The 12,578-nt window shown below is 31.0% G+C and overlaps 1 protein-coding gene across 2 annotated transcripts in view; it reads right to left on the bottom strand.

The window, feature by feature from the left end:
• The window catches only part of LOC140447708 (nuclear envelope phosphatase-regulatory subunit 1-like), a 108,893-nt gene extending 97,214 nt beyond the window's left edge, over window positions 1-11,679 (bottom strand). Inside the window, exons 1-2 of one of the 2 annotated variants that reach the window (XM_072540513.1) lie at window positions 11,436-11,679; window positions 11,305-11,388 (exon numbers count right to left, since the gene is read on the bottom strand). In XM_072540513.1, the coding sequence (XP_072396614.1) occupies window positions 11,305-11,388; window positions 11,436-11,463 (112 nt within the window). In that variant the 5' untranslated portion in view covers window positions 11,464-11,679. The remainder of the gene's footprint in view (window positions 1-11,304; window positions 11,389-11,435) is intronic. The other variant, XM_072540514.1, reaches the window with a different exon arrangement.
• Between the last annotated feature and the right edge of the window lie 899 nt (window positions 11,680-12,578).

Raw genomic sequence — 12,578 nt, 5'->3', positions numbered from 1 at the left:
ACGTCTTCTGTGCTATGTACGATGACTTCCTTTCTTTCTACTCCTCTTATCTCCATCTCTGCAATTTGTTTAAATCTCCTTTCCGTTTCTTTCCGGTCTTCTTGTAGCGCATTTTCAAATTTTATTTCTATCTGTTCTAATTCCCTTTCTTGCATACTCTGAATATCCTTCATTTTAGTTTCGATTTCTTCTCTCTGCAATTCTAGTTTCCTCTCTGTTTCTTCCCTACTTCTTTCTAAACAGACTTTTATTTCGTTTTCATATTTGTCCATACGCGTTTCCATTTTTTGTTCCATTTTTCTTTGGTTTTCTTCCAAATTGTCCAATTTTTGTTCCGTTCTTTGTTGTGATTCATCCATCTTCTGTGATTGGAGTTGCATCATCTGTATTAATTTTTCTATTCCCGATTCTTGTTTTTCTGTCTCCATTACTGTTGTGTCTAATACGTCTTCCTGGTCTGAATATTCTTCCTGTTCTGATTTATCTTCTTGTTTTTTGTTCTCTTTGCTCTTGTTTCTTGTGTTTGGCATTTATTATGTTTTTATCCCCGCCAAATATAAAATTCTACTGGTCTGTTGCAACAAACGGGGCTTTTCTTGTTCAAATGTAATAACTCTTGAGTACGAGTATCAAATTTCAATATCCCACAAATAATTCAAATGGTAAAATATCAAATGTCAAAATCAATCAAATAAATCAAGTATGGTAAAATTATCAAATGTAAATATCACACAAATAAATCAATTATGGTAACCTATAAATTGTCAATATCACGAATAAATCAATTATGGTAAATTGTATCTTAAAAAAATATATATAAATCTTTATGTCCTCAAATTTTACATAATATTTCACTTTATCCACGGCATATAAACTTTCAAATATCTGCTCGTCTACTCCTATCCTTTTAAATTTGCCAACTAGAAATATTTTTCAAAGCTTTACACGTTGGGGGCCATTTTGTTATGCTATTTAAATTGTATTATATTGCTTATTTAGAAAAAATCCTGTCTAGATTTATTAAATGATCTAATCTCCAATTAATCACAATAAATCAGCATTAATTAATTACAATGTCAGGCTATTTAACTTGTACTATTTACCTTTGATCGTGGATTCAAAATATTTTCCAATTGGCTTCCTAATTAGGATAGGTAATATGACCTGAATAAAATACATAGAATTTCAACTGAACTATATGTGAGATGTCCTTTATTTTAATGAAATTTTATATAACAATCAATCCTGTAATATTTGCAATATACTAACTTTAAATATATGAGAAGTTGTTTTCTATCATGGACCCAAATGTTTTATTTTACATTGATTTTTAATATGTGTTATAACTAAGCTCTTTTTATAATTTTTTTTTTAATGATCGCAAAATTAACTGTCTCTATTATTTATTCAATTTATTTAATTAATAAATGAAAACCACCCTCCTGCTCTAATGAAAATTGACTGACCTTTCTTTCTCTGCCGTTGCAATTCTATGGCCACGCCACAAAAAAAATCCTTTCTCTGCTTCTGCTCCTATTGTGGTCCAGATGACGTACACCTTTCTCCTATCTGTCCTTGTATCTGCAACCCAACAACTCGTGTTAGTCTATGCAGCCTCCTTTTGAGCCAATCTCCGCGCCTGTTTATAACTCCAAATGTTTCCGGCTTCGTCTGATATTAATATTCTTATACCCTTTGGTTTTTCTATCTCTCTGTACCCCGTTCCTCACACTGGTCAGCTTTTACACAGCAAATAAACACACCCGGTAAATTACGTCTTCGGGACTTCAAACAAACACAAATCACAAAGCTCCTTCCTTCTTGGACGACGAAAACTGACTAACTAACTTTTTTCCTCTCTCCTATCTCATAGCCAAAACCACCACCTCCTTGCATTCAAAAATTGACCAATAAAAATCATCCACCTCTGTGACGTATATCGTTACCAACCAACTCTCTCTATAAAACGTCATTCGGGTAATTCCAGAAAACAACATTCTTTAATTATTCTAACTAAATCTATCTGCTTTACAAATATTTCTTACTAATAGCTACAAACGATACCTGTTTCTCAATTCAATGTCTTTTGTTAATAAACTTTTACCGATATAATCTTTCGGGGAGAAAAACCACCGCAAATCCCGGTCTATTGTTTAAACACTTTCTATATACACTTTTATTCCGGATAAATCCATTCCACAATAACCGACTTATTTAAATTTCTTATCGATAATATTTGAAAGTCTTGTCTCTGAGGCCTAATGAACAATTCTTCGAACAACTTAAAATACATATTTTGTCTTATACAGGATGTTTGAAAATTTATATGCCAGTGTCTTTATGAAATATCAATAATTTTAATTGTTATTTAAGTAATAAAATTTGTATATCGGTTTTTTATTGCTTATGGACATTCAAAAGTACAACAATATATATATATATATATATATATATATATATATATATATATATATATATGTATATTGTAAAGACTACGACCGTCAATTTATATTTCTAAAGTATTCAACTAGTGAATTCAGAGGTTTAATCGGTCATTCAGGTTGGCAAATAAAAAAAGAAGTCAACTACTTCATACGTTTATCGAAGACGTTTCGCTTTATATTTCTAAAGCTTCATCAGTTCTCTAAAATATAACAAATGACATAGAGTTTATAAGAAATACAGATGTTTATAGTTCATAACTTACAACTCAATATGTAGTATATTATCGATGTTATCATATATCTACTGTACACTTTACTCATTATTTAAAACTAACTTAACCAAAAAAGAAAAAACAAAAAAACAAATCAAAAAATACACAAACTTTGCAGAAAATAATGTTCATATTCGTAGATATGAATATTTAAAAAATTTTAAACAAACATTTGGCTTCATTTAGATGGTTCTCCACTGAAGACCAACAAAGTCCTGATTTATTGCAATCTAAGCAAACAACTTGATGCGATACCGAATTTTTTTTTTTAAGGGCCATGTGTCACTAAATTCCAAGGTTGAGACAATTATGAACTTCTACAGGGGACATTGCATAATTAGTTGGACGGGTGGAATTTGTATGGCGGAAATATTTGATATATTGTTTTTAATTTATGTTTTAATGAAACTTGGAAATAGGGGATGATTTTGTTATTATTTTGAATGGAAAATACGCCAACTTTTAACTGAAGAATAATTGGTATCATTTATTTCGTAAGATGAGAGAGAGGTAAACCTGGCTCAAATTGTCGATGTCGGTTCTTTTGTTTATTGCCGATGAGTTCTTGAGGATCTCACACATTTCAATAAAGGAGCGTTTCTGATGGTTGTTTTGTTTCGCCAGTATTTTGGTATTTGTGAAATCAATGTGATGTTTAGTGGAAATGGCGTGTTGTGCAAGGGCACAAGAGGGTTTGGAAAGTCTGATGTCGCTTTTGTGTGAAGTTATACGCCCTAGAAGAGATCGACTAGTCTGGCCAATGTAGCAGGAGTTGCATTCTGAACAGGGTATCTGATAGACAACATTAGTGTGCTCTAACGAGCTTAGTGGAGTTTTAGACTTGGACAATAACTTTCCAATGGTTTTAGTATTTTTTAGGGATATTTTGACGGGTAAGTTTTTGAATAGTTTAGTAAGCTTGTTCGTAATTTGAGGGAAATAGGGAAGAGAAGCATATTTTGTGGCTGGTTTTGGGGTTAACGGGGAAATGTTTGTCTGTATGCTATTGGATATGGAGGCTAGTATTGCACCGTTAGGTGCTTCCGAAATAGAATGACCATAGTTTTTAGAGAAAAGATATCTGTTGATGATGGATATGGGGTAAGAGTTATCAATGAGAATGGATTTGAGTAAATCCAAAGATTCCCTCTTGTACCGCGTATGGGTCAACGTGTGTACTCTAAAGCTAAGAGCTTGTACAAGGTTATGTTTGTATCTTATTGGGTGTGTAGAGTGGTAATTTAAGAACCGGTTTGTGTGCGTATGATTCGCATATCCAAAAACGGTATGCTGTTATCAACCTCCAATTCACAAGTAAATTGCAGGTGAGGATCAACGCTATTGAAGACTGATAAGGTGCTTAAAATCTTAACAGGTGGTGTTGCTAGGATCAAGTCGTCGACATAACGCTTTACAAAGGGAACCTGGAAATCTAACTTACTGATACTCTCATTGATAAGGTCATCGAGTACGAAATTAACTAGAATGGGGGAAATGGACGATCCCATAGGAGTTCCAAAGATTTGGCGATAATATTTGTCATTAAATATTAGATAATTGGTGTCAAACGTCAGTTTTAATAATTCCGAGAATATTTCCCATGATACTGGACTGTGTGGTTGGATTTCATTCCAATGGTTCCGGAGTGACGTGACGACGCTGGAGAGTGGGAGGTTAGAAAACAGTGATACTACGTCGAAGCTTAATAAGACATATTCTCTTGGTAACCCAACTGAGTATGCGTCCTATACTATCGTCAATAAACGCTCCTAACATTAATGTAGCCCAATTCCTAACGGACATCCTTTCACAAGCATACAACTATAAGAATGATTTTAACATAGTAGACTCTTTCCAGTTCAGTGAATTTATCAATAATTATCAGTTACCAAGAGAATATGTCTTAGTAAGCTTCGACGTAGTATCACTGTTTTCTAACCTCCCACTCTCCAGCGTCGTCACGTCACTCCGGAACCATTGGAATGAAATCCAACCACACCGTCCAGTATCATGGGAAATATTCTCGGAATTATTAAAACTGACGTTTGACACCAATTATCTAATATTTAATGACAAATATTATCGCCAAATCTTTGGAACTCCTATGGGATCGTCCATTTCCCCCATTCTAGTTAATTTCGTACTCGATGACCTTATCAATGAGAGTATCAGTAAGTTAGATTTCCAGGTTCCCTTTGTAAAGCGTTATGTCGACGACTTGATCCTAGCAACACCACCTGATAAGATTTTAAGCACCTTATCAGTCTTCAATAGCGTTGATCCTCACCTGCAATTTACTTGTGAATTGGAGGTTGATAACAGCATACCGTTTTTGGATATGCGAATCATACGCACACATAGTAACACATTGGGTACTACGTGGTACAGGAAAGACATGGCGAGCAACCGGTTCTTAAATTACCACTCTACACACCCAATAAGATACAAACATAACCTTGTACAAGCTCTTAGCTTTAGAGTACACACGTTGACCCATACGCGGTACAAGAGGGAATCTTTGGATTTACTCAAATCCATTCTCATTGATAACTCTTACCCCATATCCATCATCAACAGATATCTTTTCTCTAAAAACTATGGTCATTCTATTTCGGAAGCACCTAACGGTGCAATACTAGCCTCCATATCCAATAGCATACAGACAAACATTTCCCCGTTCACCCCAAAACCAGCCACAAAATATGCTTCTCTTCCCTATTTCCCTCAAATTACGAACAAGCTTACTAAACTATTCAAAAACTTACCCGTCAAAATATCCCTAAAAAATACTAAAACCATTGGAAAGTTATTGTCCAAGTCTAAAACTTCACTAAGCTCGTTAGAGCACACTAATGTTGTCTATCAGATACCCTGTTCAGAATGCAACTCCTGCTACATTGGCCAGACTAGTCGATCTCTTCTAGGTCGTATAACTTCACACAAAAGCGACATCAGACTTTCCAAACTCTCTTGTGCCCTTGCACAACACGCCATTTCCACTAAACATCACATTGATTTCACAAATACCAAAATACTGGCGAAACAAAACAACCATCAGAAACGCTCCTTTATTGAAATGTGTGAGATCCTCAAGAACTAATCGGCAATAAACAAAAGAACCGACATCGACAATTTGAGCCAGGTTTACCACTCTCTCATCTTACGAAATAAATGATACCAATTATTCTTCAGTTAAAAGTTGGCGTATTTTCCATTCAAAATAATAACAAAATCATCCCCTATTTCCAAGTTTCATTAAAACATAAATTAAAAACAATATATCAAATATTTCCGCCATACAAATTCCACCCGTCCAACTAATTATGCAATGTCCCCTGTAGAAGTTCATAATTGTCTCAAACCTTGGAATTTAGTGACACATGGCCCTTAAAAAAAAAAATTTTCGGTATCGCATCAAGTTGTTTGCTTAGATTGCAATAAATCAGAACTTTGTTGGTCTTCAGTGGAGAACCATCTAAATGAAGCCAAATGTTTGTTTAAAATTTTTTAAATATTCATATCTACGAATATGAACATTATTTTCTGCAAAGTTTGTGTATTTTTTGTTTTTGTTTTTTTGTTTTTTCTTTTTTGGTTAAGTTAGTTTTAAATAATGAGTAAAGTGTACAGTAGATATATGATAACATCGATAATATACTACATATTGAGTTGTAAGTTATGAACTATAAACATCTGTATTTCTTATAAACTTTATGTCATTTGTTATATTTTAGAGAACTGATGAAGCTTTAGAAATATAAAGCGAAACGTCTTCGATAAACTTATGAAGTAGTTGACTTCTTTTTTTATTTGCCAACCTGAATGACCGATTAAACCTCTGAATTCACTAGTTGAATACTTTAGAAATATATGGGTAAGTATATATATATATATATATATATATATATATATATATATATATATATATATATATATATATATATATATATATGTATATATATCTAATTTAATAGTTATTAGTAGTATTAGTATTTAGTATAGCATAAAAACAAACAAAAACGCTCACCAAAATATATATGTAAGTACCTGTATAATATATGTGTGAATTACTATTGTAAATCATTATTATCAAATAGGTTATAAATATAATGAGTACAAGAGATATAATTAAGAGTAATTTTAGTTCGGCTAATGGATTAAGTCCACAGTCAAAAGAAACCAACAGCACACACACACAATGATGCTATATGAGACGATCTTTTATGGAATATATTGACAAATGAATTAAAGAAAATGGTGGACATATCGAACACTTACTAAGACAAAAAGTTATGTTATTTAGTTTAACTATTTCTTAATTTGGTTTGTACACAAAATGTTTTGATTATGACTTTAATTTAACATAAAACGTAAAATGTTTGATGTAAAATCCTATTATTCTGTTATTTTGTCAAATCCTATTATTAATTATCCTGCTGATATATTTATTTTATTTAATATTTTGTTAACTATTAACTTTAGTTAAAGGAATTTTATACCAAAATTCAGAAGTATTAATGTTTTTGTCTATTTTTCCTTCGTTGCCTTGAGTAATTGCCTTAAATCAGAATTATGCAGCTGATTTGTAAAATGCGATTATCTCGAAAACTTTTGAGTTTTGAAGTTATTAACAAGTATACCTTTTTTTTGTTAAGATAATGTATCTTTAATATTTTTTGTCACAAATACAGGTAACTTAAAGAGCAAAAGAGTTAAGTGCAAATTTATGCCACATATGTGGCATATGTGGCGCCCTCTATTAGCTACATCAAAGTGTGCATCAAATTATAATTTTTCATATTTAAAGGTACCCAGTTGTAAATTTTTATACATAAATGTTTACAAACATGAAAGTTATAGTGAAAAATAAAATTTTAAATTTGCACTTTCACACTCTGTATCTTTCTTATTATCAACATTTTATTAAAGCAATTTGGCTTAAATCGTAATATTTTAAAGTGTAGAATCTTCTGTTTCTCTTTGTACAATTACTTAAGGACCACCCTGTATATATATATATATATATATATATATATATATATATATATATATATATATATATATATATATATATATATATATATATGTATATATACAGTATACTTCCTCTATAACGAACACGGTTATTACGAGGTTTCGCTTATAACGAGGTACATTAGATGTCCGGTGAAATTTCTATTGAACTATAACCCTCTATAGCGAGGCAAATTTGGTTATAACGAGAGAAAATAAGATCCAAAAACGTGTTTTTTACGTTTTTGGGCCGGTCGTGGCTATAAATAAATACCTTTTCAAACAGCCCCTCAATAAACTTAACTGCAGCCCGCAATAAATAAACTTCTTTACAATGAATAAATACAACTGTTTCACATCTTTAGAAAATATGATAGTTAGAATGATACTGGACCATTTAAAGCAGTTAAAAATGACAGAGTTCTTAAAATTGCAGAAGCAATAGTTTATGTTATCCTTGAAAATACGCTTTATACATTATGTAGTTGGAAATAATATAAGTACAGATTTTTTGTTTTAACGTATATCATTGATAATAAAAGTAAACAACTCTTTTATGTTTTAATATATTTCATTGACAATAAAAGTAAATAACTTTTTTTTCAAAAACGCCATTCAAACAATATTTATTAGCATCTTATATTGCTCCGAATGGCTTCACTATAGGAAGTTAATGGTTTAGAAAACTACAGATTCATATGTATGCACAGTGTTATTATTGTCTGATAAAACGAGATCGGCTTATAACGAGGTAATTAGTCTGTCATTTCAGTTCTCGTTATTGAGGGAGTCTACTGTATATATATATATATATATATATATATATATATATATATATATATATATATATATATATATATATATATATAATACAAATATCTAAACTCAATCTTTCCCCTAAAAAATTAGAGAAAAGCAAAAAATAATAAAATGCTGATTTTTAAAACTGTTAAGTTTTGGTACTTTTAGATAAGCGCTATTCTTGGTAGCTGTATTAAAGTTTGGTATGGATATAAATGGATTCCGTTAATAAATAAAAAATATAATATAGACAACACCTTCCTGCTGAAGTTAGTAGCCCTTGTTTCTTCTTTTTAATAGATCAATAAAAACATTGATCTTTTCAGACATCTAGAAGGAGAGCTTTACTGTGCGTATTTTCAAAAATGGTACCAAAGTAAACATTGAGAACTATCAAAGTGACAATATACAATCAGCCATACCTAAGTTATTTGACTGCTTGGTAAGTAAACAATTATGATGGATGTGTAAGAATCATCTTCCAGAACAACAAACTTATTCAGCTTTTAGTAAGAATAAATCTACAGTTACTAATCTGGTACTTATCAGTCAGATATTATCAGGTATATGGAGAATGGCAAACAAATAGATGTCATGTAAACCATCAAATAGTGCTTCAAAAAATAGTGACATTTGATTTTCATTTTCAAATTTAAAAGTTTAAGTTTGTTGGTTTAAAAGTTCTCTTTCTAGTCACACTCAATGAGTTAAAGTTGGTAATTGTTTTGCAGATTCTAGCATAGTAACATCTGGAGTTCCACAGAGTGGTCATTACTCACCCCTTTTATTCAATATATTTATAGCTGACATCATAACCTGCTTCTTAAATAGTCTCTGCATGAAATTTCCTAATGATCTTAAATTCTGAAGATCAATTAATTGTGTATAGCACTAAATTTTCTTGCAAGCTAATTTAGATAACTTGAGTGATATGGGTTAAATAAGCTTTTATTAAATGTCAACACATGCTACTTTATTAGCTTTACTCGAAATGCTTACAGAATTGATACAAATTATACAATGAATGACCAGAATTTAATATATGTATCCAGAGTAAAGAACCTTGGTATAATTTTCTATGAAAAACTAACTTTTATTGAAAATATTAATACAATTTCTCTGAAAGGTTAGAGAATGTTGGGTTTTGTATTCAGAAATTGTAAGTTATTTTCCACTGATGTGATGCAATAAGATTGGTTTATTGTGCATTGGTTAGATTGGTATTGGAACGTGGCTCAGTTGTATGGTTCAAACACATGAAGATATGATAGAAAGAGTGCAACATAATTTTTTGCGCTTTTGTGTTTATAATTCTAATGTAAGAATTTACAACTATGATTATTGTACATCTAAATTATTGCACCAACCTACCCGGAGCTTTGTTGCCAGCCAACATTTTATGTTCCATTCTATAGAACCTTTTATGGTATTAACAATCATTTGGATAGATATTCAGTCTTGGTAAACAATTTAAATATTAATATTTTTAAAATAACTTCAACGAAACTTAAGAGAAGCATTTTGTTTTAGTTTTTTATTAAGACTGCTTATTTTTCAATTTAATGTTAAAATAATGGTGATTTGTAGTTGATTTCTTCATATTTTATTTACATGAAAGTATTACTAAGATAAAATATTTATTTTTGCACTAAACCTAAGCATTTATTGTGATTTAGTCTATTAATGAGGTTTTCCCTTATAATAAATAAAAAAATTCTGTAGAATTTAGAGTCATTATAAAAAATAACCTGAGCCCATAGGCTAGATACAGTACTTTCAAAAGCAAAGTTGAACACAAGCTTAATAATCAGCAGGAAATTGCAGATCAAGTCAATAATCAAAATACTTACCCAGTGGATAACTGAGTCTACCTCACTTAGACAACCATGGTTACCAATAATGAACTGTTGTAAGAAATTATTCATGTTGTTAGAGATTATGAACCCACATACTTAGTAGCTTATACACTGGTGCAATGTTGATTTATTGTGCAGCAACAGAAATTGCAAACAGTTATGGGTGATTAACATCAAAACATGAGGTTGTTCTAATACTGGAAGAACTGATAACAGAACAGCAGCCTGGGAAAAATGTTGAATACAGAAGATATTGGACAAATTACAGAATATATTTTAGGAATGAGAAGTAGAAAAATAATCAAGAGTTGAAGAAATAATGCTGAGCATTGCGACAGAAATTCTACTGTAAAAAGTGCTAATAAATTTTACCCAAGCCAAGAAGACATTCATAAGTTTTATGGAAATTAACTTGTAATGCCAAGCTAGTTGGACTGAAGATACGAAGCACAACTGTCAACCCCAAGTAAAACTCCTTAAGAACTCTTCACTAATAAAGAAGTATCGAATAGAAGAACTTCATACCTGGAAATCTCCAAGACCAGAGTACAAAACTTCTGGATAAAGAACTGAAATTTTCATGACTGCTTATGACTATTATTTAACGCCTTTAATTTTTTGTAACAAAATTCTTAACAACTTCGGGAGTGAAAAACGAAACGTCAAATTTTAGTTAGTCAAAAATGTAATTTTAATTTTACAATCAATTGTGGCTTAATCACATATAAACACAATATTTGTCCAAGACTTGTTCAAGTAATCAACGTAAGTCCCTAAGAGAAACTATATTTTAATATTGATGGTAAAGCAATGTGAAGCCCGGAAACCAGTTAGCCAGTAGCTAATCTAAATTTATAAAAATGAGGCCGTCATTTGACTCTCACTATAACCTTAATTTAAAAAAAAAACGTATCTTACTTCTCCATCTAGTTGTAGAGGGATGTAAACATGCTATAACTTCAGTCAAACGCCTCTCAAATGCTTTTAAATCTGCAACAACATCTATTTTATAGGTAAACATAATGTTACTGTAAACAGAATCTTAATACCTTCACACGCTGTTTGTTCCAAAGACATTATTACGTTATAATTGGAAAAACTCTAAAAGTTACTTTAAAATCACAGCTATTATATTTAGAATATATTAAACTTAGAATTCAGCCATAATTTTAACAACAACCAACCTTCTTCACCATCTCTGATTTTGTTCTGTTATCTGTTATTCTATCTATGCTTTTGTGCTTGTGAAGCTTGTATTGTAACTACCCATGATATGCTACCCATGGTAAAAGGTACAATGAACACAAGGTATGATACATAATGTTCCAAAATCGGTTCTCGTCGCGCATGACGTAAGCAAGAACGCTTCTTCACGCAACATTTAAATGTAGTTGTATAGAAAAGACTTTTAATTTTAAATGTTTTTATATAATTTGGCTAATTTAATTATAGTAATTATAAAGAGATGATAAAATTATGTTATTATAATATTTAATCATAAATAAAATTTTGAAGTTATACACACTTTACACTACATGATTTATCATGTGATTTGTCATATGATTTGGTCATAAAGTGAAATTTACAAGTTTACACTGTGTGATTTGTCATATGATTTTGTCATAAGTACTGTCATGCGGCTCGTCATAGCTTGTCACAGGAGAATAGGACGGTGCCTATTCCGCATGATAAAATCATATGATTTTCGGTAATAATACGGGTAACACCAACATATTTAAATATCTCGCCTTATTCTTATGTCAATTCAGTAACATTTCCTTATCCAAAGACATTATTTATTTATTTTTTGTTTGTTGCATTGATATTGAACCTGTTATCTAATGTATGCTATTGTGTCGTATTTTTCCTTTATTTTTTATTTAGTTTAATTTTTTAATTTAATTTAATTCAACACTAAATTTGATATACCCTGTCCACGATTTCTTTGTAAGAGCTACTTGCAAGCCCAAAGGCGTCTGATATTTTTCTTCTTACTGCTGTACGCTGTACGCAATTGTTGCCGGCGTATTATTATTAAAAGTCGGGAAGCCAATGCAATTAAATATTTATTTTCCATAATAATGGTTTCAAAATCTAATAGTTGATATCTATACTGTGTCTAATATCTGTATGACCATAAACAAAAAAAAATCAATAAAACCTCACTCATTGTCACTCATATCATAAGTCAT

Source organism: Diabrotica undecimpunctata, chromosome 8 (genome assembly GCF_040954645.1).
Source record: "Diabrotica undecimpunctata isolate CICGRU chromosome 8, icDiaUnde3, whole genome shotgun sequence".
Classification (NCBI taxonomy): Eukaryota; Metazoa; Arthropoda; class Insecta; order Coleoptera; family Chrysomelidae; genus Diabrotica; species Diabrotica undecimpunctata.
The sequence above is the reverse complement of the archived record's forward strand: the minus strand, read 5'-3'. Positions and strand labels throughout refer to the sequence as shown.